This window comes from Anticarsia gemmatalis, chromosome 27 (assembly GCF_050436995.1).
Source record: "Anticarsia gemmatalis isolate Benzon Research Colony breed Stoneville strain chromosome 27, ilAntGemm2 primary, whole genome shotgun sequence".
Classification (NCBI taxonomy): domain Eukaryota; kingdom Metazoa; phylum Arthropoda; class Insecta; order Lepidoptera; family Erebidae; genus Anticarsia; species Anticarsia gemmatalis.
Window position 1 is genome coordinate 496655 of NC_134771.1, and position 23284 is coordinate 519938.

At 36.3% G+C, this 23284-nt stretch overlaps 1 protein-coding gene across 6 annotated transcripts in view; it reads left to right on the forward strand.

Annotated features, from left to right (window-relative positions):
- Positions 1-22881, forward strand: part of da (transcription factor daughterless) — a 41175-nt gene extending 18294 nt beyond the window's left edge. The window contains exons 3-15 of one of the 6 annotated variants that reach the window (XM_076132032.1): positions 6445-6616; positions 7242-7378; positions 7944-8213; positions 9001-9126; positions 11091-11156; positions 12637-12748; positions 13442-13525; positions 14164-14272; positions 15004-15090; positions 18995-19090; positions 20592-20737; positions 21392-21501; positions 22337-22880. In XM_076132032.1, the coding sequence (XP_075988147.1) occupies positions 6445-6616; positions 7242-7378; positions 7944-8213; positions 9001-9126; positions 11091-11156; positions 12637-12748; positions 13442-13525; positions 14164-14272; positions 15004-15090; positions 18995-19090; positions 20592-20737; positions 21392-21501; positions 22337-22387 (1566 nt within the window). In that variant the 3' untranslated portion in view covers positions 22388-22880. Of the gene's footprint in view, positions 1-6444; positions 6617-7241; positions 7379-7943; positions 8214-9000; positions 9127-11090; positions 11157-12636; positions 12749-13441; positions 13526-14163; positions 14273-15000; positions 15091-18994; positions 19091-20591; positions 20738-21391; positions 21502-22336 lie in introns of all 6 variants that reach the window. The other 5 variants (XM_076132031.1, XM_076132033.1, XM_076132035.1 and 2 more) reach the window with 5 other exon arrangements.
- The last annotated feature ends 403 nt before the right edge of the window (positions 22882-23284 follow it).

Genomic DNA, 23284 nt, shown 5'->3' on the forward strand with positions numbered 1-23284 from the left:
CAAAGGCCTTCGGGCGGCTTGAACAACTTTGACACTAGGTTGACCACTAACCTGGTAAGAAGAAGAACCTGTGCCTTCACCTTTTAGTATAAAAAGCATATTTTTAAATATGTCAGCAATAGTTGCTTTGCCCTATAAATTTAAAAAAAATGTTATGGGTGGACAACCCTTATCACTAACGCCCGGTTTCTGAGGTACATTAACCGGCAGTTTATCTATTCAATAGCGTTAAAACTCATTAAAAAAAAACGCTATTGAATAGATAAACACCTCTAAATGCACTCAGAAACCGGGGGTAAGGGGTATGAAAAATACATGGTGGCCGATTCTCAGACCTACTCAATATTATTATCCTCACAAAATTTCATGAGAATCGGTCAAACCGTTTCGGAGGAGTACGGTAACTAACATTGTGACACGATAATCTATAATATAAAAATGAATCGCAAAATGTGTTGGTAAGCGCATAACTCAACAACGCCTCGACCAATTTGGCCAAATCTTTTTTTAAAATGTTCGTTGAAGTTTAAGGATGGTTTTTACGGCGAGAAAAATTAGAATTATCGCTGGAAAAATCCTAAAAATAACCCTTTTCTTTTTCTCATACAAATGATTTGTAACTAAAACGTAGTCAATTTGAGCTTTATTGCTATGGTATAAAGTTCATATCAAAATTACATGCACTCACTGTTGTCTAAGCAATGTAGGTGTGTTCCTAAAGTCAAAGATCGTATCTGTCAAAACAATGTGCGTGTGTTCGTTGGAGCACAGAATACATAGTTGGAGGAGTTTAAATGTCGCGTTCCGAAACTCGCGTTTCTTTTGTATTAGTTTCGGCACGCGAGATAAAATGCATCAGTTTCCACGTCATTACATCAGTCAAACAAAAATCGCGTTACCAACAGTGTTTTATTATTTTTAATATCCAAATTTTACGTAAACAAAATAATTCGTACGGCTTAAAAGGATTTGACTCCAAGTCATATCAAATTAAAAAAAAGAAAAAGTTGTCTGTGACCTAACCAATTGAGTTTGCTTTTGTCAACTAATACACGAAACAAATTCGTATATCGTGGTGACATTCAAAGCAATATTACAGCACATGAAAATGAAAGAGAGAAAATGGACAAAGAGTGTATTTTACAGCACAGAACGCAGTACAAAGAGCTGCTCAGCCACCATCTACTACATTAACCAGTTTTTTTGAGACATGCCAAAACGATGATTTCGCACAAACATTGCTATATTCTGAAATGCCAAAATATTATACCTGGAATCAATCCTCAAGGAGATTTATACGACGGAAACAAGGAAAACCAGTTCCAGGATATACAGATGTATATTCCACCGATGCGATTGGCCGGATTTATTCAGTACATCCAAGCAATGATGAATGTTTTTATTTACGACTGCTATTAGTCAATGTACGTGGCCCAACATCATTCCAACAGTTACGAACTGTTGATGGTGAATTGTGCGGATCCTACAGAGAAGCCTGTCAACGTTTGCAATTGCTTGAAAATGACGCTCATTGGGATCAAACTCTCAATGATGCTGTAATATCATCACACGCTCATCAAATACGAACATTGTTTTCTATAATCATATCTACATGCTTCCCATCAAACCCAATTGATTTGTGGATCAAGTACAAAGATTATATGTATGATGATATTTTGTATCAAATACGGAATAGAATGGGAAATCCAAATATACAAATCAGTGAAGAAATTTACAATGAAGCATTGATTTCAATTGAGGACATGTGCTTGATAATGTCAAACAAACTATTAATTCAATTAGGCCTGACCGCGCCCAATCGTCCAATGCATGATGCTTTTAACCAAGAGTTGCATCGAGAAAAACTGTATGATCTCAACGCTTTGAAAGAATTAATTCAAACAAATCTTCCACTGTTAAATGAACAACAGAAGTATGTATTTGAAACTCTTATGAAAGTAACAAATAATGAAACTGGAGGGATTTACTTCTTAGATGCACCTGGTGGTACAGGAAAAACTCTTTTGATTTTATTAATATTAGCAACAATTCGCTCACAAAATAAAATTGCACTTGCACTCGCTTCGTCGGGAATCGCAGCAACTTTGCTTGAAGGTGGTCGAACAGCCCATTCAGCACTGAAATTGCCATTAAATATGCAAAGCAATGAAACTCCAACCTGCAACGTTTCGAAGAACTCTGCAATGGCAAAGGTTTTGCAGCAATGTAAATTGATTGTTTGGGATGAATGCACGATGGCACATAAAAAATCTTTGGAGGCTTTAGACAGAAACTTAAAAGATCTACGGAGCAATAATAACCGATTTGGTGGTGCAATGATTTTATTAGCAGGAGATTTTCGTCAAACATTGCCAGTGATTCCACGATCAACGCCAGCTGATGAACTCAATGCATGCCTAAAGTCCTCCAATTTGTGGAAACATGTTAAAGTACTACATTTAAGCAAGAATATGCGCGTCGAGTTGCAAAATGACCAATCTGGAAACATATTCTCTAAACAACTCATTGACATTGGTAATGGCAAATTTCCTATAGACATGTTGACTGGCTGCATTAACTTTCCTCAAAGTTTTTGTCAGTTAACTCAATCAAAAGATGAACTTATTCAAAAGGTGTTTCCAGATGTTTCTCAAAATTACAGAAACTATGATTGGTTGAGCGAACGAGCTATACTGGCTGCAAAAAACATAGATGTAAATGAATTAAATTTCAAAATTCAAGAACAAATTACAGGCGAATTGAGGATATATAAATCAGTTGATTCGGCTACTAATCAAGATGATGTAGTCAACTATCCACCGGAATTTTTAAACTCGCTGGATTTGCCAGGATTGCCACCTCACAATCTTCAATTAAAGGTTGGATCGGTGGTTATAATGTTGCGAAATATCAACCAACCGCTTCTTTGCAACGGTACACGGTTAGCGATAAAAAAGTTACTAAACAATGTGATAGAAGCAACTATACTCAATGGAAAGTATGAAGGAGAAGATGTTCTCATACCGCGCATCCCAATGTTTCCGACTGATGTGCCATTTGAGTTTAAACGACTACAGTTTCCAGTGCGGCTTGCTTTTGCTATGACTATAAACAAGTCCCAGGGGCAATCATTAAGTGTTTGTGGTATTAATCTAGAAAACCCATGTTTCTCACATGGTCAATTGTATGTTGCCTGTTCCCGTGTTGGAAAACCATCAGATTTGTTTATCTATGCGCCAGGTAATTAAACAAAAAACATCGTATACCACAAAGCACTACAATGATAATAATAATAATAATTATGATTCACATGATTAACAATAAAGCGATTACTTACTTTTAAATCCTTATATATGTTGTATTTAATTATTTTTTATTCACAACGTCCTATCACCAGGGTGAAGGTTCTGTTCAGGATATTTTTTTTAAATACGTAGGCAAAAAAACATTTACAAATATTTTTGACAGGACGAAGTCTGTCGGGTCAGCTAGTTTTATATATAAGATATCCCGTTGCAATATTCGTTAGAGCTCTTGTTAAGTCTATCTCGCAATGACTGCCATGTGCGTTAGGTGTCCATAACAGTCTCCGACCATATCTGCACTGAACACAATGCCTCACAATGGCAGACCAAATCAGTCATCTTGCGACACCACGGCGAAAGTCCTTAATTGTGATTATTGTACGTATTACTAGTTTTAGAAGGTGATTAACTGGTTTTCATGCAGTTTGTATTTTATAGTACTGTAGTCGAACTGCGCTGGTAGTTTTGTAGGATATTAATAAATGAATAAAATAAATACGATTGGACAACTCACACACGGTCATTTGATTCCAAACTAAGCAGAGCTTGTACTATGGTAACCAAATAACTGATGAGCATACTTATATACTTTTAAATAGATACATTATCATATCAACTAAGTAACTGGGTTATAAAGATGTTTAATAAATAAATAAAAATAAATAGCATCAACAAATTCCATTTTATATTTCGAAAGATATAATATTAGTCTACCCTTCTTCCAACTTTGTTGTAGTCGGCTTCCAGTCTCACTGGATGCAGCTGAATACCAGTATTTTACATGGAGCGAATGTCTATCTGACCTCCACAACACAGTTACCTGGGTTATAACACGATACCCTTCTGTAAGAATGGTTGTCAGACTTTCAAGCTTAAACGACTATCAAAGATGTTTGAAAATGATAGGACCCACAATTTAACGTGCCTCCCGAAACATGAAGTTACTCTGTATGTTAACCTTGTGTACCTACATTCAAATCCATACATTTTAAGTCTTATCACCACATCACTTGAGGCGCCCATAGCCAATTGCGTTCACTGGTCAGTAAATGATTTGTGGGTAAAGCAAACCTTGGCGCGGTTATTCCGTAGATCGGTGACCGCATAGTGGTAATTGAATTGGACGACTCCGTGCTTCGGAGGGCACGTAAAATTCGGTCCCGGTTGTTGTATACTAATATAACAGTAGTTATGCCTTGTCTAAAGACTTTCAGCTTGAACAACTTTGACACTAGGTTGACCACTAACCATACGATGAAATAAAAAAATACTTATAAAGTGTCGGTTTCCTTGTACAGTAATGAGTTTAATTAATTAATCGATAGTTGAAGAATGTTGGAAACTTGCCATTTGAAACAGTGGCTTTCACATTCTTTCACTTTAAGGTTTTCTTTGGATTATTGATTAGGTTAGGTTTTTCCGGGACGATTGGTGCTATATGAGTAGCGATGGGTTAAGTTAAAAATGTATGGATTTGAATGCATAAAAAGTCGTAAAGTACAATTTGGTTTCAAAGCTAGAATACTTATTTCAAGAAATTATCAGGACACTGACATATTCTGCAAAAAATTCTAATGCCCCCGGTTGCTGAGGTACATTTAGCGGTAGTTTATCTATTCAAACTGTTATGTTTATGTAAGCTTAAACGCTATTGAATAGATAAACTACCGCTAAATTTAGCTCAGAAACCGGGCATAAATGATTTCTTGAATCAAATCATGATAGACCTTTACAATTTTCTAGATTTTTTGCGCGGTTCGGTCACAAAAACTTACTACATTGGATTAACCATTGAGTTACTTACTAATAAAATTATTTAAGTTATAAACTGACACTACATATGTATCTTTTTTATCAGTCACACGGTTACCCATCTACAACTAAACCTTGGCAACACTGCTTAACTTCGCTAAACACTGAATATAGCCCACTTAAACGCTAATAGTTATGTATTACACATAAGATGTTTATTTCATAATGACCATATGTCCGGTATAGGAATTATAATATTAGTAATGTATCGTCATCATTTTGTGTGCTATTTTTATACATCTATACTAATATTATAAAGCTGAAGAGTTTGTTTGTTTGTTTGAACGCGCTAATCTCAGGAACTACTGGTCCGATTTGAAAAATTCTTTCAGTGTTAGATAGCCCATTTATCGAGGAAGGTTATAGGCTATATATCATCACGCTACTACCAATAGGAGCAGAGTAACAGTAAAAAATGTTTCGGAAACGGGGGAAATTTTGACCCATTCTCTCTTATGTGACGCAAGCGAAGTTGCGCGGGTCAGCTATATTTACTAAGAATTGTTGAGAGAGAGTATGAATGAAGTTGAATTAAGTATGTTGGGACTCATGAAATGTAACGCTTTTGAATTAGATTTAAGAGGTTTCACCGTTTCTAAATATTTATTAGATATCTTATCAGATGACTTTTTTTAAGACAACTCCCGCACTATGAATTGCTCTTGTGTCGCGGGGACTTTTTCAAACATACAAACAACGAATACAAAGCACAACCAGACCCCAGTGTGGGAATGGAACCCACGACCTCCCGACGCAATGGTAGCGGCGTGGCGACTCAAACCACTGTGCCACGTAGGCAGTTAAAAAAGCGTTAAAGAATCTTCTAGTTTGACTGGTATGGTTTATCCGCGATTATCTTGCGTTTGCTTGAACCATATACGAGCTCGTATAATGTGTTTTTCGGAAAAGTATTTTTTGCATTAAGTAGATTTTAGTAATTTAACCGACTTCAACTCCCTCGTTTGGGAGGAGACCCTTGCTCAGTAGTGGGACAGAAATGAGTTAAAAAAAATAAAGCCGTCTTGGAAAAATAATAAGATTATTGTTTTCTGATGTTATACCCAGATCTGTGTACTGTAACCTGTGTTGCAGACCGTGGTATCCTAACTTGTTGAAACTAATTTAGGCATACTTTTTACTTAAAAGAAGGTCTCTATGTAAGATTTATTGTAAAAATTGTACGAGATACAGTCAACTTGGGTAACTTTGAATCATTTGGGTAACATTGAACGTGGGAATTTGAACTAGTTTCGATTATTTTTTCGTATGTAACGAAATAAACATTTTTGTTTTTTTTAAACTAATTAGATATTTTTGTTGTTTCCAGTATGGCAGCGACGAATTCGGCCACGACTCACCATCGCGGTACGCGTCCCCGAAGGGCGCGGGCGCGGGCGGCGCCTACCAGGAGGCTTACTACGCGGGCGGCGAGTGGGCGGCGCCCTACTACCAGCCGCCCCCGCCGCCCTACCAACACGACCCTTATGCTACGTCTCCTGGTGAGTACCTAGCTTTACAAGAAGTAATAAGAAGAGGAATATAATATTCTTTAGAAGTTTGAAAGACATAAAAGAAAGTAGTTTTGAAAATGACCTCTGAAACTCATAAGGATATTTTGGTCCTATCACATAATTTTATTCGTAAAAGTATTTTCTCAAAATTTTATTTGTGCAATTTTCAAAGTTGTTATTCGGTTGGTAAAGTTTTGAAATTGTTATGTGCTAGTTATGACAACAGCATAAAAATAAACGGAATGAAATACCTTTTTCTTTAACTGATGATATGGAAGGCACGCTAAATTGTGGATCCCGGCTGTCATTTATTCAAATATCTTTGACAGTCGTTACTAGAAATTTGAAAGTCTTCAATGAGTTTAACCAAGGGTACCTAAAAGCCAGTTACTGAGTTGTGGAAGTGCTTGAAGAAGTAGTCACTCCATGTAAAATACTTGTATTCAGCTGCATCCGGTGAGACTGAAAGCCAATTCCATCATAGTTGGAAGAAAGGCTAAGCAGATTTTGATCACAGTAACTGAAAACAGTAGTAGCACACTTAAGCATTTACTCCACAAGAGTACTTCTTCTCTTCAAGATCACGTCTAATACATGTTTTTTCGTGTTGCAGGTATAGCAGGCGCGCCGGTGGGCGAGGCGGGCGGGGGCGCGGAGCTGCCGCTGCCGCCCATGTCCTCGTTCCGAGCCGCCGCGCCGCACCACTCGCCCACAGAGCCCATGCTCGTCGCCAAGCCGCCGCTGCAGCCTGTGAGTACACCATACATTTAAATTTTGACTGTCTCCGTGGCGCAGTGGTTTAGGTCGTCACGCCGATACCACTGCAACGGGAGGTCGTGGGTTCGATACCCACACGGGACAATTATTTGTGCAATCCACAAATAATTGTTTCGGGTCTGGTTGTGCTTTGTCTCCGTTGTTTGTAAAAGTCCCCGCGACACAAGAGCAATTCTTAGTGCGGGAGTTGTCGTTTTTAAAAAAAATAATAATAATAACCGTGGAAGTAGCTGATAAGAAAATTAATGGCTATAGGGATTATCTACCTACGATATTAAAAAGATATTTGCTGAAAATCCTGAGAGAGTTAAACATCCTTCGTACTTTATCTTCCATCATCACCATGAATTTACGAAAGGATAAAACTAAAATGGAAAGTTTACGGTGTGTTAGTTTTACCTTTGGGCCCAGAAGAAAAAACATTCATAATTAGAAAAACATCTGAAATGATGTATGGGAATCTGGCGGGGGTTTACGTTCGCAGTTTCTAGGCACGACTTTATTTATTCGTGTGGTTAACTAACTCATCTTCTCCCAGATGTACGGCGGCTCAGCAAGCACCCCCACAGTGGCAGCCGCGGAGGCCGGCAGCCTGTCGTCGTACGGGTCGTCGCCGTCCACGCCGGTGCACTCCCCGCCGCCGCTGCACGCGCGCCTGTACCCCGCCCCTCACGCCCCGCACGCCCCCCACGCGCCGCACGCCCCCCATGCCCCCCACCCCCCGCACGCCGCCCCCCACGCGGCGCCGCTCAAGCACTCGCCAGCGCATACGCATGCGCCGCATCATGTACATCATCATAATGGACAGGTAAGATAATACTTAACTTTATAATTTTTTGATGAAAAAGAAACAATGATTGAGTTGTTATGTGGCAAATACTAAGTTAGATACATACAATTTCACATAAGAACCAATAAATTCATGCATTTTCTGAGGGCATGCAACGGCCTAACTAACACTTGGCCAGCGTGGTGGACTCAAGGCCTCCTTGGTTCGAGAGGAGACCTTAGCCCAGCAGTAGGACAGTAATGTGCTAAAAATTGTCTTGCAACAAATAACTTTTATAGCATGTATTAGTTGTTTTGTATTTCATTTTAGCAAATTTATTGTATAGGACAATAGGGATGATGTTTTATAAATTATTTAGTCAGTTACATAATGAAACCCGTATTAGTTATCAAATTATTTTTTTCCACTTGTAAATCGGCTTTTTAACCCTAGAAAGATAACCTACGCCTCAGAGGCGCCCGCGTCCGTTTGAAATTGCTGTCTCTTTCTAATGAGCGCGCGTATCTACCTGTCCTTTTTAGTTAGTTGTAGTTAAGTTAGTTCATTAAAAAAAAAATATTAATATATCGTACGCCTCTAAAGCGCATGGTTATCTTTTGTGGCAGTCAAAATATGGTTATCTTTCTAGGGTTAATCAGAATCAAAGAGATTAATACCAACAATAGATCTCGTGATCACCATTAAGAAAATAACGAAACTAAACGGGAAAAATGGGCATAAACCGGATACTTATACCACGCAATATTTACAAAACTCCTCAATAACAGTGAACCTATCACTAACTATGTATATATGTACATTCCAGCAATCAAACTGGGTATCATCAGGGGTGTCGTCCCCGCCGTCCGCGTCGACGCCGCACGCGCCGCTCCCCGCCGGCCTGCCCAACGGACACCACCAGCCCATGCCCGTGTTCAACACCGCTGTCATGGTCAGTTTACATACATTTACATACATACAAACATACAAACATACATACATACATACATACAATTACTACGATTGACAGTTCGCCTAAGAATCTAAACTTTCACGGCTGATATTTTCATTAATCAAAGTTTATATGACTAAAATAATTTTATTTTTATGTCATGATTATGTTTTAAAAAACTTGTCAAGTGACATTAACGTATACGAGTGTATACGTGCACGTATATTATAAACAAGATTTTTATGTTAATAATGGAGGCTTGTAATTAGCAACTTAATTATACATATTTGTAACCTATTCTTTTATAAGTCTGTAAGCCTTCTTAAAATAAATAAAAATATAGAACTAATTATTATCTATTTACATTATTTGAATAAACTTTCTTTTTGTTTTCTAATTTCGAAAAAGAAATTAAAGTTCGAGGTGGAAAAAGAGTGTTAAAAAGACTGACCCCACCACCATATGGGACAAATAGTCAGGGAGAGAGATTTATTGTAATAAAGTATTAAGAATAATCAAAATACTATTTTTGAAAGCTGTCAATCAAAACACCCACTCTACGAACACACAGACACACACATAAACATTTCTTTTTGTAAATAACTTCTCAACTGTATTGGTACAGATAGATATTTTTCAAAATTTCTTTATAAAAAGCATGTCCCTTTTGAACTAGCATGTTTGTAACTAATTATTTAATTTTATTATTAAATTAATTTGTTCATTATCTCCCATTTTTATGAGCTTTTCAATATTTTTTCTGTTGTTTGAATAATTGGTGAAGTATGATTCAAATGTATTATTTAAAAATGTTCAAAAAACTATTTTCGAAGATCTTTGACAGTCGTTAACAGTAGTCAGAAACTTGAAAGTCTGACAACCAGTCTTATACCCCTCGAAGGGGGTGAATTGTAGTACTATTGAAACTAGTATATTATAAGTTATTTGAATCATATTTTGCCAATAGTTTTTTCGTGTTTTTAATTTTTTGTTTTAGTGCTAAGGACTGTATGCCATTGATATCATTTCATATAAATTACCATCACTTATAATGAAACTTTTTTTCTAAAATACCAAGTTTATGTCAAATTTTTTGTACATATTAGGTGCCTTTACACACTCGCTCTTTCGTGCGTGATTAGGAGCGTACAGGATTACGCACGGGAAAGAGATTATATACAATATACTCTTATATATATATAATAATATACTCTTTCTTTTGTTGTTTCACGCGTGAAAGAGCGTTTGTGTAATCACATATTGTTTGACATAAGCTAGTATTAGTTTTGTTATAAGATTGTAGTATTAATAGATGTTGTTTGATAGTGTTGTAGAGTGATTTCAATGATTGGCTTTTTGAATGAAGCGTTTTGTTTTTTCAAAATTTTTGATGTTATGATAGTTTTTTATTTTTGTACATAGTTTTTCGGAAGAATAAAACAATTGCCGCTGTTATAATAAACATTTATTACCGTGGTTAGTTTTTAATCTAGAACTAATCGCGATTTAAGTCCATACTTTAATCTTCTCTAATGGCCCCCCATTGACTTTACAGTCATCATCTATAAAATATCACCTATTTTTACCCTATTTCTCTAAAAACTACCAAAAAATCGGTATCTTGGACTCTGAAATTTAATTATTACCTGCCTAAATCGTTATAAACGCAAATGCAATCTTAGCTTTTGCAAACCGCTGTGTTATTTACACCAAATGGCATCAAACCGTTTTTTAAACTGGAGAGGAAATATGACTTCTATTGGCCTCCCAATGGCATAAGTTGACCCCCTAAAGGCTTCAATTGACCCCAAACGTTTCAATTGACCTCACAAAATGTTCAATTAACGCCCAAAGACTTCAATTGACCCCAAAGGCTTCAATTGACCCCCGACATCTACCTCCCTACCGCGTTAGACCCCCCAATGGCGTACAGTCCCACAGCGTCTCACAATAACATAACATAGGGCGGCGGAGCGGAACAGCGCCAACTCGACGAGGCCATGGTGTTTCTGCGAGAACATACTGATGTGGTACGTATTATTATGTGTATAGAGGTGGTTATTGCTTGTGGGTTTATTGGTGGACTAGCTGACCCGCGCAACTTCTTTTGCGTGACATAAGAGAGAATGGGTGAAAATTTTCCCCGTTTTAGTAACACTTTTCGTTGCTACTCCGCTCCTTATAGCCGAAGCGTGATGTTATATAGCCTATAGCCTTCCTCGATAAATAGGCTACCTAACACCGAAAGAATTTTTGAAATCGGGCCAGTATTTCCTGAGATTAGCGCGTTCAAACAAACAAACAAAAAACAAACAAACAAACTCTTCAGCTTTATAATATTAGTATAGATACGTCTATTGAACTGTAAATAAAGCCTTTGAAAACTATTTCCATGTTACGTTTAGTAATTTCGTCGTAAAGGCATAACATATAGACGGCCTTATTACCCGACTGCGCAACGCAAAGGGAGAGTTCTTTATGGAAAATTAAGCTACAAAGATATTAATTAGTTTCTTTAAACGCGCTAATTTCTGTATTAATGTAATAATAACTTTTGTATATGATAGTCTCAATTAATGAGGCTTTAGTTCATTATCATCACGCAATTACCTAAAGGAATAGTTATACTTGTGATAAAAAAGAAAAATAGTTTGTATGTTTGTGAAAAATCCCACAACACGACCTAGAGACTTTTTGAAATTTACAAGCAAATGATCATCTCAGACTTTTTAAAACTTACAAATAGACTACTGTTCTGTCAAACATATACTCGTCTCTTTCTAACTTATAGTATTTGTATATCGTTATCTCGCTCTAGCACAGAACATTAGTATATTTGACTTATATTGTGGCATGGTTTTGGCTAATGTTTGTCGTTTATTTTGCGATTGTATGTCTTTTAGTGGTTTCTTTATATGTATGTATGTTTTGATTACTTTTGTGTTGTGTTATGGGTTCGATTCCTGTATTAGGTTAAGATATAATTAGGTTCTGTTTGGTATAAACCTTGATATGTTAAATAAGGAGATCAGCAAACCTGGTTTAGCTACTCCAATATATTTTTTCTTTTATGAATAAAGTGGTACAATAAAGTTCCCTCAACAAACGTGTGATGTAAATTAAAATTCACTAAATATAATATTACTCCTAAATATTACTTGGGTTCGATTCCCATACAAAATAAACGTTTGTATAATACCCTAGTTGATTATTAGGTATAACATACTGAGTACTGTTATAAAGAAATGTAATTCTTTCATTTTTTTACTCATGGTTCCCACTGCTAGGCAATGATCCTCCCTCGTTCGGGAGGAGACCCTCCTCTCGAATGAGGGAGGGGTTTGGCCTGAAGTCCACCACGCTAACCAAGTGGTTAGGGTTTTAATTAATAACTTCTTGTAACTAAGTCAAAGTGGAAAGCCTAACTTGCTAAAACAAGATCTATCTAAGTAATATAAAAAGAAAGACATAAACATTGAATTGTTTCTATTGAGGTATGTTTGTATGCAGGGCGCTCGCATGGAGGAGCGGCTGGACGACGCCATCAACGTGCTGCGCAACCACGCGGAGGCGCCCGACCTCTACCCGCAGGACATGCACCATCCACACCAACCGCCACAAGGTAACCATAAATATTTAATTAATAAATATTATTGGACAACTCACACACGGTTATTTGATTCCAAACTAAGCAAAGCTTGTACTATGGTAACCAAATAACTGATAAACATACTTATATACTTCTAAATATATACTTATATAGGTACATTAACATCCAGGCTCAGAACAAATACTCGTGCTCATCACACAAAGATTCGTCCCGGATGGGATTCGAACCCACCACACGCGGCGCTACGGTTTTTGCGGCGAGGTGACCGCTTAAACCACTGCGCCAAACGTGCAGTTTTTTAAACCATGGTTCACTTAACCAGAGATAACAACCAATAGCCTTTCTTACTTTAAAGTAAGGTATTAGTGCAAGTCAAGGGATAGCCTTTAACTTAAAAATTACCCATATTAGTGTGATTATTATTATTCCATATTTATCATGCATCTACGAGGAGCTCGTGGCTAAGTAATAACAGGTGCGCGGATGGATCTCTGAGGTTAAGCTACTCCTTACGTGACTTCCAAAACACGAAGGAACTCGGTATACGTAATATGATCACCCATCCACAGATCAACCTCGGCAAGCATGGCTTAACCTCAGAGATCGATTCGCGCGGCTGTCGTTAACTAAGCCACGAGCTCCACCACTAACGAAAAATCCTTAGTAGTATTTTCAAATAAGTAATATAATGATGTTATGTTTCAGTGTCTCGACTGGGTGTGCCGGGCGGACTACCTCTACACTCGGAACCGCCCATCAAAATGGAACGACATGTACTGCCTAATACAAGTACGTATAATATAATATTATTGTTATCTCCCGCTACAATATAAAAAAATCATGGCAGTTGAGGTCATAGACCTAGTAGCCTATGGTGCTCCGCCATGTCCTCTCACTTGACTTGCAGAGGCTAAAATCCAATTGATCTATATAAGTATGTATTTAGAAGTACATAAGCATGTGCAGTTCAGTTCAGTTGTATCAGTTACTATATAGCTGATCCGCGCAACTTCGCTTGCGTCACCTAAGAGAATGAGTCAAATTTTTCCCCGTTTTTCGTTGCTACTCAGCTCCTAATGACCGTAGCGTGATGTTATATAGCCTATAGCCTTCCTCGATAAATGGGCTATCTAACACTGAAAGATTTTTTTAAATCGGACTAGTAGTTCCTGAGATTAGCGCGTTCAAACAAACAAACAAACAAACAAACTCTTCAGCTTTATAATATTAGTATAGAAGTATAGATTTGATTACAAGCTCTGCTTAGTTTAGAATCAAATGACCGTGTGTGTGTTGTTTCGATTATGACGTCACTCGTCAGTGTTGCCAATTTTAACGCTATATTTAAATTCAAATTATTTTTTATTTTGTAAATTCGTACAAAGTATTTGAAATAGTCATATAATATCATATTGTTATTGTTTTAGAGAAACGCAAAGAGCCCCCGGACTCAGGGCTGGACTCGAAGCCGTCGTCGTCGGGCTCGGCCGACACGCTCGCCAACAAGCCGCCCAGCACCAAGCGCTCCCGCCGATAGTGAGTCATTACTTATATACATACAAACATACATGCAATATAACATGTGCCGTGGTTCGAGTGAGTGAGTGAATGAATGAGTACGTGAATGAGTGAATGAATGAGTACGTGAATGAGTGAGTGTGTGAGTGAATGGATGAGTGATTGGATGAGTCAGTGAATGATTGGGTGAATGAGTGAGTGATTGAGTGAGAGAGTAAGTGAATGAGTGAGTGACTGAGTGCGTGAGTGAATGAGTGAACGAATGAATGAGTGAATTAAATGAATGAGTGAGTAAATAAGTGACTGAATGAGTGAGTGAGTGAATTAGCGATTGAATGAGTCAGTGAGTGAAGGAATGAGAGAGTAAATGAGTGAATGAGTGTACCAATGAGATAATAAGTTAGTGAATGAATGAATGAATGAATGAGTGAGTGAGTGAGTGAATGAGTTAGCGAATGAATGAATGAGTGTATTTTTTAAGTTACTAGTTATTGCTTCGTCAGTCAGTTAAATAATTTAGCAGTGACATCTGCAGAGTAAAAGCAGAGTTATACTTTGTGTAATCTAAAAAAAATCTAGACGCTTGGGTTCGATTCCCGTAAGAATATGAAAGTTAGACATGTATTGCTTTTTTGTTCCTATCTTTAGAACATCACATAGCAAGCTTTATATAACCTTATTTACCCGATTACCTATTCAGTAGATAGGTAGTTGGGCAAATATTTTTTGAAATATGTGGTGTATAGTTGTTCGTCGGCCGATGAGGACGAGCTGGACCCGGACACGAAGGCGGCGCGCGAGAGAGAGCGGCGGCAGGCCAATAACGTGCGGGAGAGGTGCGGTACCGGGGAGGGGGGAGGAGGGGGAGGGGAGGTTGTTTGTACAGCTTGAGGTCGTAGGGGTCGTTATTTCTAAGGAATATGAATTGGGGGTGTTTTATTGAAAAGCGATTTTTCTTTTTTTTATCTGTTTTTATTCTACTTTTGGGAAAACTTTTCCCGAATGAGGGTGAAATCCCACCCGGCCTAGGCTACCGGCCACTAGGCAGTCCACCACGCTGACGTACGATAGGTATAAAGTAGGATTGATGTTATTTTTCTATAATTTGAACATTAAATGGGGATAATTAAAACTCAGAATTGCATTTAAAAGAAAATTACATGATTTGATGACTGTATCATATGTAACTAATTATAAGGTCATATACAGCTAATGGTTTATTACGTTTTAATTTTTTTTAAGACTAGCCCTTAGTAAATAAAAACTCAAGCTTAAAGACAAACAAACAACTCTGCCCTTTTCCCTTACTATGAATTCTAAAATTGTCGAAATACTTTCCATTTTCATTAGTGTTTCAACATTTTTGGAATTACATATATTTTTATTTTTATTATAAAATGTCAAATAATGTAATATTATTTGACATTCTATTCAATCTTACTTTGATCTGGCATTTTTCTTATATCATAATGAACATATATTTACGATAAAAAGTAATCTATCAACGAAAATCTCTTGAAAAGGTTTTCGTTCTGAAAAATAAACTGTAAAGAGATTTGGCTGATATTTTACAATCACCTGCCCAACGTCAACACTTCTTGAGAAAATAAGAATATATAAAAAATAAACTTATTATTGAAGATTCAACCCCTAAGCGGCCAAAATAGGGGATAAAATTTTAAAATAATTGAATTTTTGTTTAAAATGGCCGATATTTTTTGTATATATGTATGTTCATTATGATATAACGGCACAATATCACGGTGTAAATATATACTAACATTCTTGTAATTTCAGCTTCTCCATTGCTAACTGGGTCACAGTGTGTTCATTATATACCTTTATATACCTACGCTAACCCTCTTATTCATAAAAATATATGAAGTTATGAAAGGCTTATAAAGTGTTTTGTTTCTTTCACTCCTTAGCGAAATGAAAGAGAGAAAACATATTATAGTAGTTTTTTAACTAAAATAGGTTTAAAGTGTGTTTATGAATAAGATGGTACTTTATACGTTTCTCAAAAATCGTAGTTTTTTCGTATTGTACTAAAATATCGTGTAAATTTATTTTTGTGTGTTACTTCCGTAGGGGCAGGTAAGAGATGCAGATACTATTAGCAATTTTAATTGGCTTTCTTATTCGTGTACAATTTTAATAGGTATTGCAGGAGTAAGAAAATTTAATTTTGAATAATTGAAGAAGGTAACTATTAGTATGATTTGTTTGAGAAAAAATAATATTTTTTCTATTTTAGTTACTTTTTAAATAGAGTACCTACCCATACAAAAAATAGTATTAAAGTTAAGCCATCAAGAAGGCAAGAGTATTAAAATTTACGACTTAGTATAAAAAATATCATTCCAAAATTTTCTTTCGTTTCATCAAAATCTTTTTTTAAACTATTTCACCATCATTCATAATTAAATTAAACTCATTGAAATCATTATTAACAAAATCATTTGCTTGTTAATTAATAAATGGATGCTTGAACAGGTATACAAAATCGCTTAAGCTTTGCTTTAAATTGTGATCAATGTTTATATGTTTATAAAAAATATAAAGTAATAAAGTATTTACACTACTAATATAGTAAATGGTTTTATTCTTATTGTCAAAAGAAATTAAAATCACCGAAATGACCACGGCCAATGTGCCGAAACGTCAACCGATGTCTGAAAGACCGTTTTGTTATCAAATATATTTAAAAAATAACGCAGAAAGCTTAAGCGAATTTCATTAGCATTAAAATTATACTACATTTCAATATTTAAATTGTAGAGGCATTGCAAAAATCATTTTTCTTAAATAAAAAAAACTCAACGATTTGTCAATTTAGTTACTTTTTATGGTTCAAATTCTGACTATTGTCATATTAGTCATGTTATTATAAATCTTACAAGTAAGCGAAATATCTGATACTGACATTTAATCAAAAAAGAGTCCGTTTTTTGGTCTCTGCTTAACCCGTGTGTAAAAAGAATAATTTAAACAACAAATATACCAAAACCCAAGTCTCCAACCCGCACTTGGCCAGCGTGGTGGACTCAAGGCCTAGCCCCTCCCTCATTACGGGAGGAGACCCTTGCCCAGCAGTGGGACATTAATGGGTTAAATTTATTTATTTTTAATCTGTATATCCATACTAATATTATAAATGCGAAAGTAACTCTGTCTGTCTGTCTGTCTGTCTGTCTGTCTGTCTGCTACTCAATCGCGCCTAAACTACTGAACCAATTTGCATGAAATTTGGTATGGAGATATTTTGATACCCGAGAAAGGACATAAGCTATATATCATCACGCTACGACCAAAAGGAACAGAGTACCAGTAATTAATGTTACAAAAACGGGTAAAAATGTCACCTATTCTCTCTTATCTTATCTATTCTCGCAAGCGAAGTTGCGCGGGTCAGCTAGTATAAAATAAATGAAACCCGTTTTCCTTGGTCACGGCATCACGCGTGAATGGCTGGACCGATTTTACTAATTATTTTTGTGTTGTATTTGTTAGTATTAGGAGAAGGTTCTTACGGAAAAAATATTAAGAAAATCTCTCAGATATATTGAAAAATAGACATTTAAATTTGCATATTTTAGGTATAATATAAAAAAAACAACTTTCTAAAGTAAAGTTCCTCTACAAGATAAATATTGAAATGTACAAAATACTTTTAGCATTACGACACTTATATTATAGGAGGTCGGCAGTGCTCTCTCTCGCGCGCTGCCATCGTCGAGGTAACATAGTTATTTTACTAAGAAAGACTATACTACACATATATGCCAGGTATATGGCAGTAAGCCCTATTACATGGGGCTAATAGGTGTTTATACATCTCTGCTTATACAGTTTGTCGTAAAATGGAGTGGTCATGTTTTATAAGATTTTTATAACTAGATTTTGGTCGTGACTTTGCCTGATGTCTTCGAGAAAGAGGTCTCTAGGTCTTTCTCCGGGATATAATCTTTCTACCTTAAGAAATATTATTGAAATCGATTAACTATTTTGTAAGAAATGTATAAGATAACATACAGTCTAGCAGATTTTAATTTTTGACCGATTTCAGAAAATATTGTATTTCTGATAACCAGTCTTACCGAGGGGTATCGTGTTATAACCCAGGTAACTGTGTTGTGGAGGTCCGATAGACAGTCGCTCCATGTAAAATACTGGTACTCAGCTGCATCCGGTGAGACTGGAAGATGACTCTAACATAGTATGGAAGAAAGGCTAGGCTAGACAGACGCGGTCAGGTTCTATTTTATAATAGTTAGTTCTTTCCTTTTATCGTATAGTTAGTGGTCAACCTAGTGTCAAAGTTGTTCAAGCCGCCCGAGAGGCCTTTGACGTGGCTTAACACGTTCCCTGCCCGCGACGCGTATGTGCGTTCTACAAAACGCACATACGCGTCAGGGGCAGCGAACGTGTTAACGACTGTTATCTTAATTGACAACAACCGGGACTTTTTTTACTTGCCTTCCGAAGCACGGAGACACCCAGTTCAAATACTTGTCACCCATCTATGAAATGACCGCACCAAGATTTGCTTATCAAATCGTTTAGTTAATTGTAAGCAGAGACGCCCATTTCAAATACCACTATGCGCTCACCCATCTATGATACGACCGCGCTTGGATTTCCTTAACAGATCGTTTAGTTAGTAAAGACTATCTCCATTCCACGACGCATTGTGTTAAAAGTAAAGCAACAATAGTAAGTTATATATTTGGATGCTAGTTGTTCGTCAGCTGATGAGGCCGATGATGACACGGACCCACAGGCCAAAGCTATGAGGGAGAAGGAGAGACGGCAGGCCAATAACGCGAGAGAGAGGTAAGATTAGATTTAGTGTGGGGGTGAGCGAGATGGAGATAGTGTTCGTTTGAAATATAGTGGAACTTTTTTAAAACTTTTTATACCTGATGAATGATTATCAAATTATAATTACTGAGGAAGTGGATTATTACTTAAGAATTCTACTCGTCAAAGTCGGTAGAATTATTTTACCGACTTGAAGACTGACATCGAGTCGGCGAAACATGTCGGCGGCTTGGCGTTGGTGTGAAAACTTCATTAGTGATACTGGTAGTCCTTTGTAAGGCATATAGAATAACTTAAATACTTGTTGGCCTATTAAGGCATTTCTTGTCATCTTTTTTAAGGTTATAGCTTTACTTTTAGCCATAAAAATAAGATAGAGGTAATAGTGCCTAGATAGTTATAGTTCTTTAACGGATATTTGTGTGTAGATAAATAATAATAATGTAACTAAATTTTACCCATTAATGTTGGGCATTGTCGCGGAATAAGGGAGGGGCTAGGCCTTGAGTCCACCACGCTGGCTAACTGCGGGTTTGTGTAGGTCGATCAATTAAATACTTTTCTATATTTCAGAAGTTCCACTATATTTCACATTAAGTCTAAAAGAGTAATAGAATTATTCGTAATAATTATATTTTTTCTAAATTATAAAAATATTTGTGTTTTCTGTGCTATTAAAAATATTTTATTTCAGGCAATTTTAACACACTGTGACCCGAGTTAATGTTTTGAATTTGATTATAAATATGTCTGTGTAGTTTTTAATAATGTTTACCGTGATATTGCTGAACAATGTTTCTAGAGAAACTAATTAACTAGTTTTTACTAGTCATGTTTATGGGAAAATAGAAAATACATTTTGTTAATAATTATTCAAACTTTAGAGTTTTTATTTTATTTGACTATTACACTATTTTTCTTAAGACTTTGCTACTGAATATACAATTGCATCTCCCTGAAACATGATTAAATAGTTTTGTTTTTATGTAGATTATAGATTTTATTGCGATTTTGAAACAAAATAACATTTCAAGCAAATAAAAATATCAACGAAAAGACATTCTAATTAGGTAGTTGACTAGGTTAATGAAAAATTATTTAACTTGTACTCGAAAAATGTTTCTCTAAAATTCTCAGTCGTTGTAATTTATTTCGTAAATAATGTTCAAATTGTAATTATTACAGACTGTAACATTATAATAGACACTCATTTGATACCAACGAAAATATAGTATCGTGACGTCACTACACGCATATGTATTTCTATACTAAAATGTGTACATTTCATAAAGAGTAGCTGATTTGACTAATAGTCAAGTACCCACTTGGCTATTCATTCCGCGTTAATTTTTACATAATTTTTGTAGGTATTGAAGGAGTAAGAAAATGTATATTTTTAATTAAATTTTAATTCCAAAACTTAACAACAATTATTGCCAGCTCAAAAAATCGCAATAAAATCCTTTCAAACAGCATTAAACGTGTACTTAACTAACAGATAAACTATCCACAGGATAAGAATACGCGACATCAATGAGGCGTTGAAGGAGCTGGGCAGGATGTGTATGACGCATCTGAAGAGCGACAAGCCGCAGACCAAGCTCGGGATACTGAATATGGCTGTGGAAGTTATTATGACGTTAGAACAGCAAGTCAGAGGTAATTATACTTTTAAATTTAACTAGAGGCCGCCCGCAACTTCGTCCGCGTGGAAACCCTTCCATGTAAGTCCCGATCCCTCGGGCACTCCGGGATAAAAAGTAACCTATGCCTTATTCTGGGTCTTAAGCTACCCATATACCAAATTTCATCGTAATCGATATAGTAGTATTTGCGTGAAAGAGTAACAAACATCCATACGTACTCACACACTTTTGCATTTCTTTTAGTACCTAAATAAGACTTATATGGAAAAGCCTCTACTTTGTTTTTAATATTTGTTATATTCCTCTTAAACTTTTGGTAACTCTTATGGTTAATAAGCATTGTTTGCTGCAGTATTGATTTTAGTATATTTATTTGTCTTTATGGCGACCAGACAAGTAATAACTACAAGCCGCCACGAGGGAAAATATCTTATGGATCTCTATGTTATCTTAGGGATGGGGGTGCGCGTTAATCCCTGGCTGACACTTCGACCATTCCTGATCCTTTGTGTCACCCATCCTATGCTACTCTAGACTTATGGATCTCTAACTAATCGTACGCATCTACGGCGTATCGTCAAAAGACAATATTTATATATCACTTTCTTTAATTAGAAGAGTTTTATGGACAGTAATGTTATAATTTGTGATGTGTGTTGTGTTTCAGAACGTAACTTAAACCCGAAGGCGGCGTGCCTGAAGCGGCGCGAGGAGGAGAAGGCGGAGGAGGCGCCCAAACTGTTGCCCGCGCCGCTACAGCACTACCAACCCATGCCGGTAACTAACACTAACTATACTATAACTAGGGAGGTATTGCTTAACCTTGCGCCTGCAACCGAACCAACACCACACGTAATGACCTGTAATTCCTGTGGATTATGTCGGTGAGGTCGAGAGGACGACGTGGGCTCCTGGGAAGGCCTGCGTTATCAAATTGAGTCCCAGGCGGTGTGGCGTCAGTGGAGAGGACACTTCACCCATTTCAGCTTGCTGAAGTGATTGCCTAACCTTGAGGAATGAGAAGGGGGGTATCTTTAAGAGCTCTGCCTCACTAGGACGCCATGGCGACGTCGTTGGCTATGCATCCAAGCAGTTTATATTGAAATGTCACTTTTCCCCACCGTCGCCACGTGAGTTAGGTGACATACATTTCAATATTAACTGCTTGGATACTTAGCCAGCCGCCATGGCGTCCTAGTGAGGCAAGGCTCTAAAACTCACCTCTCCCAAATTTCGTTAGCTATATAAGATTTGTGTTATAGATATCTTCCATTAAGTGTTTGTAATAAAGTTGAATTGTTTCTAGAAATACCAGTTGGCTAAGAAATCAAATTGAACTATGTTCATACATTATAACGGCGTTTAATTTTTAAAAGTAATATTATGAAAATATGGTATGATACGTGTAACCATATCAAGTCCAGAAAAATTATAATTTTGTTTATGTTATTGCCTGAATGTGCTTTGTTTGCAAGAATTTTCTTTCATCAACAACCTGGTTATGAACAAATCGACACATATCTTTTTACCTTATAAAGCTTAGTAAACATCTTCAATCTGCAAGAAACCGTAGTAATACAAGATAAACCTAACTTATGTTTTCTCTTCGCAGGGCATGGGTCAGCTCCCCGGGCAGCCCCCCACAGGCGCGCCCCCCCAATAGCGACGCGCGACCTCCCCGCACACACACACACGCACTGCGGTATAACACACACACACGCCACGTGTTTTACCCTTACCCTTTACCCTTTCTACTTAGTTGTCTATTTTTTGTTTGTTTCTCTTCAATATTATGCGTGGAAGTTGTTTCTAATGTAATTTTTTTTACCCAATATTTTGTGGGTAATATTTCCCTTTATTTTAAGGGTAATTCTTTTTACCCTTTTTTTGATTGGTGATTTGAAATCGTGGTTTGTTAGTTAATGCTGATTTTGTAAAAATGTTGATGATTTTTTCAGTGCTGTTTGTTGAGTTTGGGTAAAAAGTGAAAAAGGAAATTTTTTGTATGTAAATGTTTTTTTTAGTTTACTTTTTTTTTCTGTTATTGACTTATGTGGGGATATCAATGAGTTTTGAGAAATCAAAATACCTAATATAAATTTAATATGAATCATGAAATCATAATAAGGGTAAATATGTATTTTGGGGTAAAAAATAAAAATCACTTTTTAGTTTTTTATGTTTATTTTTTGTTGAGTTTTATAAATAATCTTAATAGTATTTTAAATATTATACAAGTTGTTATTATAATAAAATTACATTATAATTTTGTAAATACAGTTGATTCAAACAAATGATTTAAATCCGGCATGAATTTAGAAATTATGCATGACATAATTCATAAATAAATATTATTTTATTACTATAATAATCACTTGTATAATACAAAATCATTATTTTTACCAATTTTAGCAAATCTAATTTACTTTTTACCCAAAATCAACAGCAGTATTTTTTTCGTCTTACCCAAATTTTTACCCGTTTGTGAAAAATATGACTTCCACGCATAATTTTTGAAAATTATTGCATTTTTTTTAAACCCCGTTGATCGGGCAAGTGG